This window comes from Gymnoscopelus microlampas (genome assembly GCF_963454915.1).
Source record: "Gymnoscopelus microlampas genome assembly, chromosome: 7".
NCBI lineage: Eukaryota > Metazoa > Chordata > Actinopteri > Myctophiformes > Myctophidae > Gymnoscopelus > Gymnoscopelus microlampas.
The window spans coordinates 33956558-33969622 of record NC_139944.1 but is presented as its reverse complement, the minus strand read 5'-3'; the positions used below and the strand labels follow the sequence as shown (position 1 = coordinate 33969622).

Sequence of the window (13065 nt, the reverse complement as noted above, 5' to 3'; positions counted from 1 at the left end):
CGTACCGTTTGCCCACACATGTGTGTGCTTGTGAGTTGCATGTGGCAGATATAGTGGTGATATATGTGACAGCAAACAAGGAGGTGAAACACACAGGAAGAAAGGTGGGAGGATATAAAAAGGACGGGAAGGATGGAGGAGGAGGAGGAGGCGGCAACGTGAGCGCAGCAGAGGAGAGAGGAGCAGGCTATAGTGACATGAAATGTCACTATATCTCCCAACGGCTCTATTTGGTTCCTTTTGTGCACTCTCAGAGTTACAGGTCCCTATAAGGGTCCATTTGGTTCCTAACAACAGCTATCAATCATGTAGCTGGGGACCCTCAAGGACTCCGGGGGGGGATTGTTTATTGTTTATTGTTTATTGAATGGATCCCCATTAGCTGACGCCGGGGCGACAGCTAGTCCTCCTGGGGTCCATATATGATGCATACAAATTAAAAAACATGAAAAATACATGATTACAATACATTATACAAAAAATAAATACAACATATGATTCAGATTCCGTGGGTCTGATTCATGTGGTCTGCTGCAACAAGTGTGTCTTTAACCCATTGAGACCTAAAGCCGATTCTACATGTCTCCTAAATCTCAACAGTATTCTGAAAAGCCTATGTTTCTATATCAGTGGTGCTCAATATTTTTCATGTCAAGGACCCCCAAATTATATGTATTTGGCCGCGGACCCCCATCAAAATATTTTGTTCCAGGGATCCCCAGAAGCAAAGATTTGAGTTAAAAATGTTCGCTTTAAAAATATATATACTGTATATTCAAAGATTTGCACACATTTTCACGATTTTTCAAAAATAGCCCAAAGTGTAAAATAATGCTTTTTAGCTCAAATCTAAAAATGACGCAGTTCCAGGTCTTAATGGGTTAAAGCTATCTTGAATGATAATTTATTTTGTGTGAGATGAATGTGAGATGGTAACAAGTTCCAGAATGATATCTAACTATATAAATGGCGAGCAACTTCCGCACCCTCGGTGATGACACCCCACAGCTCTGTTATCGAATAAACAACGCACCGCCAGACCACATGTCGCCTACTGACTCGCCACGGCCGCCGCGCTGAATTTACGCCTCGCGTAGGGGACATCTCACTGTTCACTACACCGTTTCCACCGCGCAACATAATTAATTCTACTCACCAAATGTCGGACAAAACGGAAGGGGAGCCAGCTTCGTACCGTTTACCGTGCGCACGACCTCATCAACACAACAGCAGCCAGCCGCTGCCGGTTTTTTTTCCTTTTTTTCAAAACTTTTTTTTTGGTCACCATTTTCTCCAGGCACCATTTCTGGTGTAACGTGCGCCAGCATGCGCTGCGTTGCCAGGTTTGCACAGCCTGCGCCAGAAATCTCTACTGCCCACTCTGTGCTGCAGCTACACGGACACACAGACAGGGACACGGAGGGACCTACAACATGTCTGGACATGTCTGTGTAAGCGAGAACTATACTTCGCCAGTACAACGCTGTGTAACCGAGAGCACGTGCGCACGACCAAATCACAACAACACCAGGCGGCCGCCATCTTGCAGAAAGGGCTGCCATTCGCCAGCTTTCAGAAAAACAAGCAACCACCTTCATATTTTTTTTTTTTTTTTTTTTTTTTCCTTTTGGAAATTTTCATCCCACGATTTCCGCGCGGACCACCAGGGGGTCCGCGGACCCCCTGGTGGTCCGCGAAACATACAAAATATAATTTCTTCTACTTATTTTTCATCATTTTGTCACTTTTACATTACACTTTCTTACAATTTTTTTTTTTTTTTTCCCTTTTTGCAAATGTTACTTACAGAGACAGGGACACGGAGGGACCAACAAACGCAAAGCCCCGCGCGCGGCTGGGGTTGAGGGGGGCGTAGCCCCCCGAAACTCTAGTAGATCTATAAATAACTGTGTGTTTGAGGAGATTAGTTCTTGGAGCAGGAACTGATCAAGTGATCATGATCAGTGGTTCTCAAACTTTTTCATGTCAAGGACGCCCCAAATTAATTTGTGTTTGGCTGCGGACCCCCATCTGAAAATATTTTGTGCCAGCTAGGGAGGGAGCCCCTTGCATGGTTTGTTTTGTTAAAATGTTTCAAAAATATTCCACATTTTTCAAATTCTTTAAAGGCGTTTTTTTGGAAAGTAGTCGCTGTATATAGTAAGTGGGTAAACTGATTTTGGTGCTATATTATTATGGGATATGAGAGGAGAGTGGAGATGTGTGTGTGTGTGTGTGTGTGTTTAGGCTGGGCGATATGACTTCAAATCAATATCAGGATTATTTCAAGCCTCGATTACGATTAATGAACGTATGAAAATAGCAGATTTACACGCTGTGAGCTTGTAGATCGGCAATTATTTTGCGCCGCCCGTGCCTTTGTATAATTACAGGGTTAAGCAAGTGGTTAATCAGACTAATCGATTTAGTCAATTATTTAAAAAAAGATGGTGGCGATTTGTTGATATATAAGACATTAAAAGAAAATATATTTTATAAAATCCTGCATTGATGATTTGATTATTCTGTCATTATTATTCAGTTATTAGTTCTAAATATCGGTTTCGATATATTTTCGGTTAATTGCCCTGCCTGCGAGTGTGTGCACGTGCAGGTGTGTGTGTGTGCATGTCTGTGCACCCTTCATATGTCTCCCACATCCATCTCCTGCCACTGTTGAGGAAATGCTGCTGCACGAGTGGATGGATGAACCGTGGTTTGGCTTTGACCACACCCAGTTCAACTCAACAAACTCAAATAATGAAAAAAAAAAACACCTCCTCTCCTCTCTCTCCCTCTCTCTCCCTCTCTCTCTCTCTCTCTCTCCTCCAACAACAAGGCGACGTGATCGTGGAGATCAACGGGAAGTGCGTGCTGGGGAAGACCCACCCAGAGGTGGTGCAGATGTTCCAGTGCATCCACGTCAGCCAGTACGTGGACATGGTGCTGTGCCGCGGCTACCCGCTGCCGCCCGACGTGGACCTGGCCGCCGGGGGCGACGACCCCCCTCCCCCTCTGCCCCCTCCCCCGCCGCCTCATGCGGAGGAGGGGGAGGGGGAGAGGGGCGGCGCCCGAGCAGGAGGTGAGGTGGTGACGGCCGTGCCGCTCATCAACGGGCAGCCGCTGCTGGTGAAGGGAGACGTGCTGCATGGCTCCTCACAGGTAAAAGGCCTGTTACACCATCCTAGATGAACTTAACTTAACCACTTAACCCATTGACGTCTATAGAAGACATTTCAAATCCAACACTTGACTGCCATAGACGTCTATAGTGCTTGCCAACGTGTCGCCACCACGGGGGGCGTGGCATAGTAGCTGCAGACATACTGGTGGGGGGCAATGTTAACACATTGGGTGCCAAAACCGTATATATACGTTTTTTGCAATACTTACACGGAGTGCCAAAACCGTATATATACGGTTTTTGAAAAAAAAAAAAAAAAAAAAAAATTCAAAAATTATTTTTTTCATTTTTTTTTTTTTTTACCTTCTAAGCACCAGGAGATATCATTTTCCGAAGATTTTGACTCCAATCCACTTTCTGGTTAACTTATGACTTCAAAAGCCTGTATCTCGGCTCCTAAAAAATGGTTAAAAATCCTGGCACTCAGTGTACTCTGTTTTTAAAAAAACCTGGCACCCAATGTGTTAAGTCAACCTGTTTATACCCCACGAAGATGTCCGCCGCTAGCAAATGACACTTGTTGACGCCCCCTTTTTGGCACGCACTGTAGACGTTAGTTGGTGTTTTCAGTGATTACGATAGAGGGCGCTCTTCTGCAACCTGTGACTGATCCTGGGACTCCCGAAGAAGAATGCACGTACATTATCAGATTTATAAAAACTAGTCCATGCACACAACAGACAAACAAACAAACAGAGGTTTTGCAATTTATAGGAGGATACATTTATCTCTGATTTCTTTTCCCAGATTGTGTTTTTGGTGAAAACAATCTATTTTCAACAGCCGATAACTAAAGAACAAAGATCGCAATTACAATTTTTCTTTTCCGGATGATATAAGAGACCCCCCCCCCCAGACATCTGTTGTTTACATCTTCTTTGAAAAACAACATCTCTGGGTCTCGGAAGATTGGTATAAAATGCTGGAGGATGAATTAATTAAACAGTGAATGTGTTAACTTGATTTTAAAATGTCTACAAATCTCTCTGTGGCTCCGGGCCCAGCTACATCTCAGACATGCTGGAACATATGTATGAACCCCCCTAGAACCCTTAGGTCAGTGGTTCTGAAAGTCCAAGTCCTCTCAGGGTTCCTTTGAGGAGGTTCAAAATTGCCCCTTCAAGTCTGTAACTCTGACTGTAGTGCCTCAATAACCGATGTCCAAAACGTGACCGTTGAGTTCATAAATACACTGACAGTATACAAATGGAACCAAATGGACCCTAACGGGTTTGAGAACAACTGCCTTAGGTCATCTGGGGCTGGTATAGTTGTTCCCACAGTTATAGCAAAACGCGGTGAAGCAGCATTTCACTACCATGCACCACAAACCTGGAATCATATTCCAGATTACATTAGACAAGCCCCAACCCTAGCTGTTTTTAAGTCTAAGTTTAAAACAAATTTGTTTAACGTTGCTTACTTTATTACCCAATGATGGGCAGCTAGGTCTCCATGTATGGAGTTTTGTGTCAGCCATACCCAAATATGGAGTCCAGGACACCAGTATGACATCATATTGATGACATCAGAGTTCCATATATGGGGATTTGCTGAATGATCTTTTTTTTGTTCAACCACCAACCCACTTCCCACTCTACATCACTCCCTTGGGTCCTCTGCAATACACACAGAGAGTTTGAAGTCAAACGGCCGGGCAGCCTTCTTATATGCCCACATATGGGCTGGCTCGTGGTTCTGGACTTCAAGCGGTGTGACGTACAAGGGCTGCGTAGCTATTTACCATAATAAGCCCTGTGCAATTGTTGTTTACAAAGCCTAAAGGTCCTTACACACCGGGGCGATTTTTTCGTGCGAATAATGCGTTTTTTTTAAAAAACCTTATAAAGTCAATGGCTCCGTACATGGAGCGAAAAAGCGAAAAAGCGTCTTTTAATTATTCGGAACGAGTCCGAATTTTGCGTATATTCGCCGGTATGTAAGGACCTTAAGAATCAAAAGAAAGACTTTTTTTTTTTCCAGACGTTCAATGACAAAGAACACAATCAAATTGCTAATCGCAATTATTTGACAATTATAATCGTCAAACAAAATGTCACGATGGTGACAACCCTATACTCCTACAGGAGCTCCACTACGTGACCATGGACTCCAGCGGGCGGCCCGTGGTGGCCGCGCTGCCCGACGGGCGCCACGGCAGCACCTCCAGCGTGCCGGAGGCCACGGCGGCGGTGATGGCCATGACCTCCTCCTCGGGGGGCTCGGGGGGGATGCTGCAGCCGGAGCTGGTGAGCCTGCCGCTGGTGAAGGGGCCTGGCGGCTTCGGCTTCGCCATCGCCGACTGCCCGCTGGGCCAGAAGGTGAAGATGATCCTGGACGCCCAGTGGTGCCGCGGCCTGCTGAAGGGAGACGTCATCAAGGAGATCAACCGGCAGAACGTGCAGACGCTCAGCCACGCCCAGGTGGTGGACATCCTCAAGGACCTGCCGGTGGGCAGCCAGGTCAACGTGCTGGTGCTGCGAGGAGGTCAGTACAGAGTAGACTACGCTGTGTGTGTGTGTGTGTGTGTGTGTGTGTGTGTGTGTGTGTGTGTGTGTGTGTGTGTGTGTGTGTGTGTGTGTGTGTGTGTGTGTGTGTGTGTGTGTGTGTGTGTGTGTGTGTGTGTGTGTGTGTGTGTGTGTGTGTGTGTCGATATCGTTACCTCTTTATCTTTGTTTATACACTATCTCTTTGTCTCTAATCTAGCAATCATTGCATCTGTCTGTATACAATAATAATAACTTTATTTGTTTAGCACCTTCATTAAAAACAAGTTACAAAGTGCTTTACAATAACAACAGTTAATATACAATAGAATGTATTGCATAAATAGTACAACAGTTCATAATCTAAGAAAAAGCTGTGCGATAGAGGTGAGTTTTTAGAAGAGATTTGAAGGAGGACAGTGAGTTTGGCAAAAAGGTTTGGCAAAACAATGGCGGTAGTACCGCTACCGTACAAAGAACCTGTTAAGCCCCTGTATTCTTTAGAGCTTCTCTATTGGTTCTTCAACTTAATGTAGGCACTTCTGATAGTTCTATAAAGAATCATTTGGCAAAGATACTGTAGGTGCATAGCACCAACAGAGGTTTATGCTATTTAGCACAATTTTAGTTCAGTATATATCTGTCTGTACACAAAACAATAGTGGCTCTTCAGTGATTCCTTGGGGTGGTTGATATATGGTGGTTTCTATATACTGTACTGTGGTACCGCTGCCGTACAAAGAACCCGTTAAGCCCCTGTATTCTTTAGAGCTTCTCTTCTGGTACTTCAACTTAATATAAGCACCTCTAATAGTATCAAAAGCATTTGGCAAAGATGGGTGCTGTAGAGCACCAAAAGAGGTTTATGCTATTTAGCACAATTTTAGTTTAGTATATGTCTGTCTGTCTGTCTGTCTGTCTGTCTGTCTGTCTGTCTGTCTGTCTGTCTGTCTACCTAGCCATGTCTATCTAGCTATCTGTCTCTGTCCGTCCGTCCGTCCGTCCGTCCGTCCGTCCGTCCGTCCGTCTGTATCTACGTCTGTCTGTGCGTCTGTACACAGTCATTGCTTTGACTCAGTTTTGTCAACAACTGTCAATGCAACTGTCCACAGTGTACATGGGGGAGGAGGTCAGCGTGCTGATCCTAACAGGAGGAGGTGAGAGACAGCGGTGGGATGGACGGGGTGACGTCACCCTGTCACCCTGCTCCGGACGCCTTGGGCCATGTCACTGTCTGAAGTCACTTTGCCCTGAAGGGTTCACCTGCACATGAGACACTGCTGCCTTCTCAAGCCCCATTAATACTTTGACGCTCGACAGTGTCGCGCGGTGAAAATAGCCGATCTACAAGCCCACAAGTGGGCTTGTAGGTCGGCTATTTTCGTGCCGCGACAGCGCCATGCGACAATGTATGAATTAAGCTTTTGCAAAAACAGATCCACCTGCACCTCCGTAGCCGTGGCAACTGCTGATGAGCCTCAAATCACCCCACCCCCCCCCCCCCCCCTCACACACACACACACACACACACACACACACACACACACACACACACACACACACACACACACACACACACACACACACACACACACACACAGTAAAATCCTCAGTGTTCATTTAACTCAGAGAGATGAGGATTTGGCTGTCCCCTGTCGGTTCATTCACACAGTAGAACGCTCAGTGTGAATTGGTTCATTTGTAACTCAAACGTAGGGGTACAAACGTACAAACGTAACCAAATGGAGTGAAATTAACACGGACGATTTTACAGTGCATGTGTGGTATTTTTTCCTACATGCACACAGACACACACACACACACACACACACACACACACACACACACACACACACACACACACACACGTGAGTGCACACCCATTCTAGCTCACTCTGTTTGCCTCTGTTTGCATCGCAATATTTTTATATATTTTTTCCCAGCGAGGCGTGCTGCAGTCTGTTGCAAGCCTGAGAGGGGGATTACATAAGCACTGGGATATGAGAGGAGAGTGGAGACGTGTGTGTGTGTGTGTGTGTGTGTGTGTGTGTGTTACGGCTGGGCGATGTGACTTCAAATCGATATCATGATTATTCCATGAATGAACGTATGAAAATAGCAGATCTACGCGTCGTGAGCTTGTAGATTGGCAATTATTTTACGCCGCCTTTGTACAACAAAGTATAATACAGGGTTAAGCAGGCGGTTAATCACACTAATCGATTTAGTCCATTGTAAAATAAAAATACGCTGGCGATTGGTTGATATATAAGACATTAAAAGAAAATATTTTTTATAAAATCCTGCTTGTTGATTATTATGTCATTATTATTCAGTTGTTGATTCAAAACATCGATTTCGATATATTTTCGGTTAATTGCCCAGCCAGCGTGCGTTGTGTGTATGTGTGTGTGTGCAGGTGTGTGTGTGTGTGTGTGTGTGTATGTGTGTGTGTGCAGGTGTGTGTGCGTGCGCGTGTGTGTGCGCTTGTCTGTGCAGTGTGCACACTTCAAATGTCTCCCACATCCATCTCCTGCCGCTGTGAGGAACTGCTGCTGCACGGGTGGAAGGATGAACCGTGGTTTGGCTTTGATCACCAGCGGAGGGAGCATGGGGGGGGGGGTTCTACACGCTGCCAAATCCGCGGTCCCCTCTAAAGAGCCGTGGCTAATCACCGTGTGGCCCCTAGTGGGCCCCGGGGGCCAGTCTCCTCCTTCTAAACTCATCTCTTCCTCTTCCCCTTCCTCTGCCAACACCCGTACCACCTGGACACACACCACCACCCAAATGTACCAGAGCAGTCAGTGGTCCCCAACCTTTTTGGATCAGGGCCCCTGAAAAATCTCTAAATGGCTCGGTCACAGCAGCCCAGTCTGCCTTCACTTAAGTCAGTGGTTTTCAACCTTTTTCATGCCAAGGACCTCTACATTGATATTACATTAGGCTGCGGAACTGAAAATGTTTTGTGCCAGGGACCCCCAGAAGAGAAGATTTGTGTTAAAAATGACAAAATTCTACAAAATTCTTCAAACACTTTCAAGATTTTTTGAAAATGTTGAAAAATAGCAGCTATACAAGCTCACAGCGCGGCACAAAGTGCCGCGCTGTGAGCTTGTATAGCTGCTATTTTTGAATAGCCAACATATACAATATGGATAAAGGGGTGAAAGTGTATTAACACCTTTTACTGGGGACCCCCTGGAACCCCCTCAAGGACCACTGGTGATCCCTGGACCACTGTGCTGTGACCACAATGCTGTGAGCATTTTCAGAGCATGTTTAGTTTAATCATCAATCAATCGATTGTGTTCCGTGATTCTTGGATCAGTGGAACTAAATAGTAAACTTTAAGTTCCTATTTATCGGTGTCACAATGATACTGTAACTAGTTTTTCATTACTTTTTACAATAATATTTTTTATATTAACTCATTGAGTGCCATTAACGTGTTTCACGTGTTTTTACCGCTATGGCTCAACGTGCCAATGACGTGATTCACGTGTTTTTGAAAAATAGTAAAAAAAACAATTAAAAAAAATCTGGCACTCAGTGAGTTAATGTTACAGTATATTATGGGGCCCACTTGCAATATCCTCATGGCCCACCAGTGGGCCGCGGTCCACAGGTTCGGAATCTCTGCACTAGAGCCCCAGCCCTCAGTCCCATTCTGGGGCTCTGCCACAGATTTAAGCCCTCGTTAGCCTCTACAGTTAGTAAACTGGACCTGAGTTGGCTCTGTATTTGGACAGTTTTTTTTCTGTCTACCAAATATCTGTTGCCACAAGTAGTTGCGTTGCGACTCGCTGTGAGCTTGTAGATCTGCTATTTATAGCTAATGTTCCCCCCCAGGATATGGATGCTGGTGTTCAAGTGCATGGTAAAAAGATATTCCTTTTGTGTTGGGAACTGATGGTCTGGAGATGTGTATGTGTGTAAGAGGATGTGTGTGCATGTGTGCGCGTGTGCGCGTGCATGCTTGCGTGCGTGCACTCACTGCACACAAAGAGGAGGGCAAAGTGATGGAGAAAGAGATAATGTGCATGGCATTGAGGTGCATATGGCCATCATGGCAGTATAGTGATAATCATAGCATTAGTGGTCAGGAGGTGCTTGTATTGTGGTCTTCTGTCTAACACTGGAGCACAGACAGACAGACAGACAGACAGCGCTCTCTCTCTCTCTCCATCAGGCTCCATTAAGCCCTTCACACTCACTGGGCCGAGCCCCGGCGGTGCCTCCCAAAGCCCATAACAAGATGATGCATGAGCTGTTGTGTTTGTGAATGCAGCCAAATGTAAAAGGCTTGCTTTACACTTCGCCGCAGGACCGGTGTGCCGCGGCCGAAAATAGCGCCGATCTACAAGCTTATTTTCCAGGAGATGAACTGTATAGGCAGTAGTACTGAGCACAAAAGACATGTGAACGTGTGGGTGTGCTGTACGGAGAAGAGAGGAGAGAGAGAGAGAGAGAGAGAAAGAGAAATTCATTGAATTCTATGCATGTTCTCTCTCTGTCTCTCTTCATTTCTGGCTCAGTGTAGCAGGTCCTCTCTCTCTCCCGTGCAGACGGCTCTTTCCCACGGCATCTACATACATCTTATCTTTTAATTATCTGTAATTAACGTACATCTATCCCCCATTTATCTTGAATGCGCTATGATGTTGTATAGTTACTAATGGGGCTTTCTACGCTGTGAAATGATCAGTGTACACAAACGGACCCGTAAGAGTTAATTGAATACGGAGAGAGTTAAATTAAGGCTGAGGATTTTTTTGCTGTGTAGCCTCCAAGTTTAGAATGGTGTCTTTTTTTCCTACCGTTAATTTATCCATTTTTAACTCTGCCAGTGTAACAAATGTAACCAGTTACGGGGTCCATTTGGTGAGGTTTGTACACTCTTCAGAGTCAAATGAGCACTCAGGATTTTGCAGTGTAGAATTCCGCATTTCTCCGTCAGGGAAGCAGTGCCATCTGGTGGCCGAGTGGCCGAGTGCTGCTTTTAAGTTTTTTGTTTAGCATTCCATGTGTGTGTTTGATGACCACATCCCATTATGTGTTTGTTTCTATAGGTCAGACGTCTCCCATCAAGAGCCTGAAACCTGTGAGTAAAAAGCACATATCTTGTTCCCCTTGCGCACACCACTCGTTCTCGCCTTGGGACACTTACCCCTCAATTCAATTCCAAATGCCTTTTGTCCTTCAGCTTAACCAGAAAAAAAATAAGCCTCTGTTGCATCGAATTAAATGATAGCAATACATTTGAATATTGATTATGTTTCGCGGCGCCTCCCTTTGTTTGCGCTGAAAAACGGTCTTAATTACTTCTTTTCAATGTTGGTATTCTCGGGCCATTGTCAGGGGATTGCGATGGTAATGAAGCATGAGCGGCCTGCCTTAGATATGGTAGGATTATTAATACAGCCGTTTTAGATAAAGAAGTTGCCCTTTCTCCCTGAATAGACCTGCCACAACCATTTCTTTCTTTTTTTTTGGCCTTTTCTGCGGATTGTAAAATGATATTCCATTCCCATTGCTGAGCCATCCAAACAATGGGAGCAAAGTAGAGTAAAAATCTGTCTGTGTGTAAGAGAGGAGCGCGCCGAGGAAATGACCTTTCTTGCCTTTGGTCCTCTATCACCATTAGATCCTCAGCTACTTTTCTGACATAATGAGGTGTTATAGGCTATCAATAAACCATGCGAGCGCCCTTCATGGGTGAATAGCATCCCGAGGGACACGTGATCTAATGAAAACACGACGACTGGAAAGCGGGGGGCAAGAAAAAAGTAATTTTGATGGTCTTTCACCCTAATGGTTCGGATAATACCTGAAGCAAGAGAGCATGATATGACATGACAGCTACTCTGTCGGTATCGATCGTGTGTGTGTGTGTGTGTGTGTGTGTGTGCGTGTGCGTGTGTGTGTGTGTGTGTGTGTGTGTGTGTGTGTGTGTGTGTGTGTGTGTGTGTGTGTGTGTGTGTGTGTGTGTGTGTGTGTGTGTGTGTGTGTGTGTGTGTGTGCGTGCGCGTGTGTGCGTGCGCGTGCGTGTGTGTGCATTCACGCGGGCGCGTGCATCAAAGGCACAACAATAACAATGTGTGGTAAAAAAGTAGAAACAGTCACTTAGGTTGTCTTTATATGCTAAATGGTTTGATTAATAGCTAAATCAAACTGAGATCGTATGTGACGGATGCTCTTTGCACGTGTGTGTGTGCGTGTGTGTGTGTGTGTGTGTGTGTGTGTGTGTGTGTGTGTGTGTGTGTGTGTGTGTGTGTGTGTGTGTGTGCGTGTGTGTGTGTGTGTGTGTGTGTGTGTCTGTCAGAGACAGGAAATGACGGCTAGCACAGAGACTCTGGACAGTATGACGGACTCGGCTCCCCACGCGCTGACCTATCACTCCAACACCAGCACCTTGCGCGCCGCCGACTCCCCCAAGAGAGACGCCACCGAGATGTACCTCAAGTCCAAAGCACTGCTGGAGAGCAAGCGTGAGTATAGAGTGCAACAGTTCATCCAACTAATTGATTATAAAAAAAATATTCGATAATCTTATAATTAAATCGATTCATAATCGATCATCGATTTTATTTGAAAAGCAAAACCACATGGTTACAGCAGTTGGAGGATTACACAAGAAAGTCCTGGGTCTTATTTCCATTCCATTGAGGTCCTCTCACATTTACTTACAGTCAATAAGTAAAAAATACATTACAATACAAAACACATGACAAGATTGGTTTTCAGTTTGACACTGGTTTCAAGGTCGTTCCACTGTGTGGCTCCTATGTAAGTAAATGATCCCTAACCCACTTGACTTTTAAAAGCCGGCTCTGGTGAAAAAATTGTGTACTTGTCTTTAAAAATGTGGGGACCTCGCCATATATGATCTTATGAACGATGGTCAATCTGGCCATGGTTACCCTGGATTCTACTGGGAGCCAGTTGAGCTCTCTAAACTGGTTTGGAAATAGCGCTTATAGGCACTTATAGGCGTAAAGTTTGTAAAATGAATAATAAATAAATTATTGAATGTAGCCAATCTACAAGCTCACAACGCGTTGCAATGTGAGCACGTTGTGATCTGCTATTTTTGATTAGGGAAAGCATCTGTTTTAGATTTTAACCACTTTAACCATTATTTTATGCTTTGGCTATTAAAAAATAGCAGATCTACAAGCTCATAGCGTGGCGCTATGAGCTTGTAGATCTGCTATTTTTGTTTAATCATGAAAATGTCTGCAAATCTTTGAATATTTTTAAAGCGAACATTTGTAACTCATATCTTTGCTTCAGGGGATCCCTGGAACTAAATATTTTGAGCTGGTGGTCCACGGCCAAATACATATAATTTTGGGGGTCCTTGACATGAAAAGATTTGAGAACCATTGATATTAT

At 44.9% G+C, this 13065-nt stretch overlaps 1 protein-coding gene across 3 annotated transcripts in view; it reads left to right on the top strand.

Moving 5' to 3' along the window:
• magi3b (membrane associated guanylate kinase, WW and PDZ domain containing 3b) overlaps positions 1–13065 on the top strand; it is a 305615-nt gene that overhangs the window by 274580 nt on the left and 17970 nt on the right. For 2 of the 3 annotated variants that reach the window (XM_084062095.1, XM_084062093.1), the window contains exons 10-13: positions 2840–3162; positions 5272–5671; positions 10740–10771; positions 11993–12158. In XM_084062095.1, coding sequence (XP_083918221.1) covers positions 2840–3162; positions 5272–5671; positions 10740–10771; positions 11993–12158 — 921 coding nt within the window. The remainder of the gene's footprint in view (positions 1–2839; positions 3163–5271; positions 5672–10739; positions 10772–11992; positions 12159–13065) is intronic. The other variant, XM_084062094.1, reaches the window with a different exon arrangement.